Source organism: Galeopterus variegatus, unplaced genomic scaffold (genome assembly GCF_000696425.1).
Source record: "Galeopterus variegatus unplaced genomic scaffold, G_variegatus-3.0.2 Scaffold6061, whole genome shotgun sequence".
In the NCBI taxonomy this organism is placed as follows: Eukaryota; Metazoa; Chordata; class Mammalia; order Dermoptera; family Cynocephalidae; genus Galeopterus; species Galeopterus variegatus.
The window spans coordinates 73,779-78,395 of record NW_007732172.1 but is presented as its reverse complement, the minus strand read 5'-3'; the positions used below and the strand labels follow the sequence as shown (position 1 = coordinate 78,395).

The window sequence follows — 4,617 nt, the reverse complement described above, 5'->3', positions numbered from 1 at the left end:
CTTCAAGGAGATTCATGGAAAGGATGGAAAAGACTCTGACAAGTACAAGTTTCTGAAAACTTTAAGATCATAGCACTGGACTGGGGGAAAATTTCCAGAACTCCAGTGGAAAAACTATTCATAAAATTGCTAACCCAACATCAAATGGAAGAAAAATTATACAGAAGACTGAACTGGTGAAAAATTATAGGGTTTTGTGGCTTTTAAAATTTGAAATATAGGTGCCAGCCCATGGCTTACTCGGGAGAGTGTGGTGCTGATAACACCAAGGCCATGGGTTCAGATCCCATATAGGGATGGCCGGTTAGCTCACTGGGTGAGCGTGGTGCTGACAACACCAAGCCAAGGGTTAAGATCCCCTTACCGGTCATCTTTTAAAAAAATAAATAAATAAAATAAAATTTGAAATATAGCTGGTTCTTTTAATATTTTGGTATCTCAGTTTAGGGAAGCGTTTATCTGTAGCTTATAGCAACTAGGTAAGGTATATCTTTGTGAACAGAAATTTAAACATTTGCCTTTTCCCCCACCTAATCCCTGCAGAATTTGAAAAAGTATTCATACGCACTCTTATTTTTATAACAATGTAGTTATTTGCATAAGTTCAGTAAGAACCTGCTGTCTTTATAACAGGATACAATTGGAAATATTGATTATATTACCAAAGCTTGGACTGGGATGTCATATTTGAGAATGTACATAGAATGAATTTATAGTTATAACAGGTGAAGTCTGAAATCTGCCTTGTTTTGGCTTCCTAGGTTGAGAGGGTTTTAAGAGTTCAGTTTGAGGTTCCTTATCAAAAGTTCCAGCAAAGCAAACCTAAAAAGTGCCTCTGTGGTCAATTGCTATTCTTGCTGCACTTATGTAAATAATCAGACCAAGTTTAATGAAGCTAATCTTATTTTTGCAGACAAGTTAGTCTTACTCTGATCATCTTTGGTAGAGATGGTGTGACTGTAGAGAGAAAAATTATGTTTCAGAAGAAAAACTATAGTACACCTGTTATTAGATTGTAGCTTTGTTCATTATTTTGAGTTTTTGTTATCTACCTGTAGGCTGTATTGGATATTGAATTCTCGGTTCTTCCAAGACCTGTCTATAACTCTTCAACCAAGAGCAAGAACTGCTCTGTTCCTAAATGTTACACTTTCCTCTGTGTAACTGAGATGGAGAAAAGAGAAAGAAAGAATTCACTCAAAGTACCATCCGTGAGGCCTGGCGGGAATGCCACCCATCAGGGGAGCAACCCCAACCCAAAATCAGCCTTTCTTTTTATTGACAAGACAAGGAAGTTTCACAAGAAAAATCAGTTGACTCAATCATCAAAGAAGGACATAAGGACATGGGCAATATTACGAAAGTTGTCTATGGCTAAGTATAGCTTAACAATGGAAACTAGTAACATGGGTAAAATAAAGTGATATTCCAAAGTACAATTAGTAAAGAGCTAAATTGGAACAAACTGGCTCATTATCTAACGTATGAACTCTCCTTAAGCAAAAGTTACATTCTTATGATGAAATCTAAATGCAGCTATCTCTAGTTTCCACAAACAGACCACTTGCCCCTAGCAAACATTTTTTCCACCACTTTCCCTTCATCAATTCTTAAAATCTCTTAACAGGATTGGTATGACGACCACCTGTCATCTCTAAAAACACTAAAGTATACAATCCCATACCTAACCAGCAATTTAGAGTTGTTTAGATGGGCTTTGGCCATGCTATCTGTGGGCTGTGGCCCCCTGTCCGAGGGCTTTTGCCCCATACATGCATTTACCTAAAAACCCTATACTAAAATCAAATGAGAATCAAGATTTCTAACCCACTACACCTGAAGCTCTACAAGCTGAAGCTGGATAGCTTGATGTAAATTGCAAGGGACAAGTCTCATGCCTGATGTATGGGTTACAAAAAGAGCTCACCAGAATGCCTAATGCCATAACCAGAGTCATTCAGACTGCAAACCGGGATGAGAAGTTGACGACTCCATGCTGTCAACAGCTTTTCCAAAGATGTCAGAACAAGATTAGACTCTTACCCCTCTTAATTTTTCCTTGCTTTATGTGTATCTTTTCCACCTGGCAGGATAATGCTGTAGTTAGAATTTCACAATCAACAGCTTCTGCAAGGTTAATTGATGAAATGTTGGATCTATCGTGCCAGACTCAAATCTTTACATGACCTAAGAGATCCTTTAGTAAACCTAGTGGACTAAAGCAGCATACCTAACACAACTGTTTTTTAAGACCTCTATACTCACTTGTTCTCACTCTGTCTTAACTGTATTACCTACTAGCTGGGCAGGGAGGATCTCTGCCATTGCTAACACTTCTTGTTGCATGTGGATAAAGATATAGGGTATTGAAGAGACTCAGTGGCAAAAAAATAATCAACAGGCTACTTGGTTCAAATGGGAAGACTCCTTATCTGGCTCATTCTTTGGTTTATTCAAGTCTTGTTGGTTTGACTCATGGGCACCCTGGCCAAGGAGCTGGGTTGAATGTGTCCTCTAAAGTTGCATGTGTTGGAAGCTTAATCCCCACTGTAACAGTTAAGAGGGCAGGAAATCCTATTATGGTATGTGAAAGGTGGGGACTTAAAGAGGTGATTAGATTGTGAGGACTGTACCCTTGTCATTGGATTGACCTATTCCTGGAGTAGTAAGATGGTTTAATGGGTGGTAATGGATGTGGTTCTGATGGCTTTAAAAAGAGAACAAGTGAGGAGGTTAGCTCTCTCTTGCTTAGCCCATTCGCCATGTGATGGCGTCTCTGTAGAGAGAGTCACCAACCACCAAGAACAAGGCCCTCACCAGATGTGTCCCCTTGACTTTGGACTTCCAGCCTCCAAAACTATAAGGAATAAATTTTATTCCTTTTAAGTTATCCTGTTTCAGGTATTCTAAGTAACAGGAAACAGACCAATACAGAGCATATTCCAAACCCTTAGTATTATCCCCCTGATAGTCATAATAGTAGTCTCCCTGGTGTGCTGTATTAAATGTTTGCATGCAGCCATCCCGCAAATGTCAAGTGGTCTCTTTTCGGCTGGAACAAAAAGAAATGAGACATTCATAAACTATGAATGATGTGTTAAGACCAGAAACCTAGAATGATGATAACTGAGAGTAGCACTGAGGCCCTGAGTTTTGTCACATTCTTACCTACGGGAGAACCTGACCAAAAGGGGAAAATTGTTTAACAAAAATTATGGAAAGCCATTTTGTTGGACTGAGCTTCTGCACTAGGCCCCAATAGACCAGACCAAACCAAAATGGAGTCACTCATGCTAAATGCCACATAAGTAGATAGATCCTGAAACAGACCACTTCTTCCTGAAAACAGGAGATTCCAGTCCATCTGAGTCAGAATAAGGAATTCCCCTCTGCTTTAACCCTTACAAAAAAAGTAGCCTGAAGTAAGCTTATGTTAATCAGTTTTTATATTGTTCTGTTTCCTCTCCACCTTACAAAACTCACTGTTCTGCTATTCCTTGGTGGGGGCTTTCATTCTGTTTTTTAGATTGGAGGCTGTTCTGATTCATGTATTGCAAGTAAAAGCCAATTATATCAATAACAACATTTCTTGTAATTGTCTCTTTCGACAGCAGATTTCCCCTTTTTTTGCTTTTAAGAGCTTCCCCTAATCCCAAGCCCCTGGGACGCGCCTATGGTCCGCCATTACGCAGGTATCTCGGATTGCAATCCCTTACTATTTCTAAATAAAATCTTTGGTTTTGCAGAGTCAGTCCTTCTGTCGCTTAATGTAGGCTGACAGACACGTGCCTGCAGGCTGGGACATCCAGCGATGACCTGTGTCCCTGCAGATGGAGGTGGGTACGGCAGGGCCCTGAGGTGCAGACGGTCCCTGACTTAATGATGGTTCCATTTAGGATTTTTCTTCTTTATGTGGTGCGAAAGCGGTACGCATTCCATGCGCTACCCACACGACCGTCGTTTTTTGCTTTCAGTACAGTATTCTATAGATTACTGAGCTCTTCCACACTGTATTATGTTGGATGACTGTGCCCAACCTTAGGCCAGTGGAAGTGTTCCCAGCACGTGTCAGGTCGGCTAGGCTAAGCTAGGACGTTCGGGAGGTTGGGTACACTGAGTGCGTTTTTGACTTACCATACAACTTATAATGGATTAACAGTGACACGAGCCCGCCCACCGCAAGTCCAGGAACATCTATACTTTCCTGTGGGGCGGAGCGGGCGCAGCGGTGACGCAGGGCACTGTGGGGCGGGGCGGGCTCAGAGGTGATGTACGTCATTGTGGGGCGGGGCCGGCGCGACAGTGACCCGCGTCTCTGTGGGGCGGGGTGAGGTCGGGTCGGGTGTAGCCGACGAGGCGATGAGTATGTCCCCAGGGCGGGGGCGGAGGCGGGGCCGACGCGGCACCAACATACTTCTCGGCTGGCCCGGAGAGACGAGGCCGGCGGAGGCAGGCGCCGTGACGTACGAGTGAGGCGACCGGCGCGGCTGGTGACGTAGGCCTCCGGTGGCGGCCGCGGGCTCTGTGACGTAAGCAGGCGGCGACGGTGGCTGCCGATGCTGCGGCGCCCGCTGGCCGGGCTGGCGGCGGCCGCCCTGGGCCGGGCCCCTGCGGAAG

General features: G+C 43.7%; 1 protein-coding gene across 1 annotated transcript in view; it reads left to right on the top strand.

The window, feature by feature from the left end:
- Positions 1-4,556: 4,556 nt before the first annotated feature.
- GUK1 (guanylate kinase 1) overlaps positions 4,557-4,617 on the top strand; it is a 10,930-nt gene continuing 10,869 nt past the window's right edge. The window contains exon 1 of the mRNA XM_008590391.1: positions 4,557-4,617. Coding sequence (XP_008588613.1) covers positions 4,557-4,617 — 61 coding nt within the window.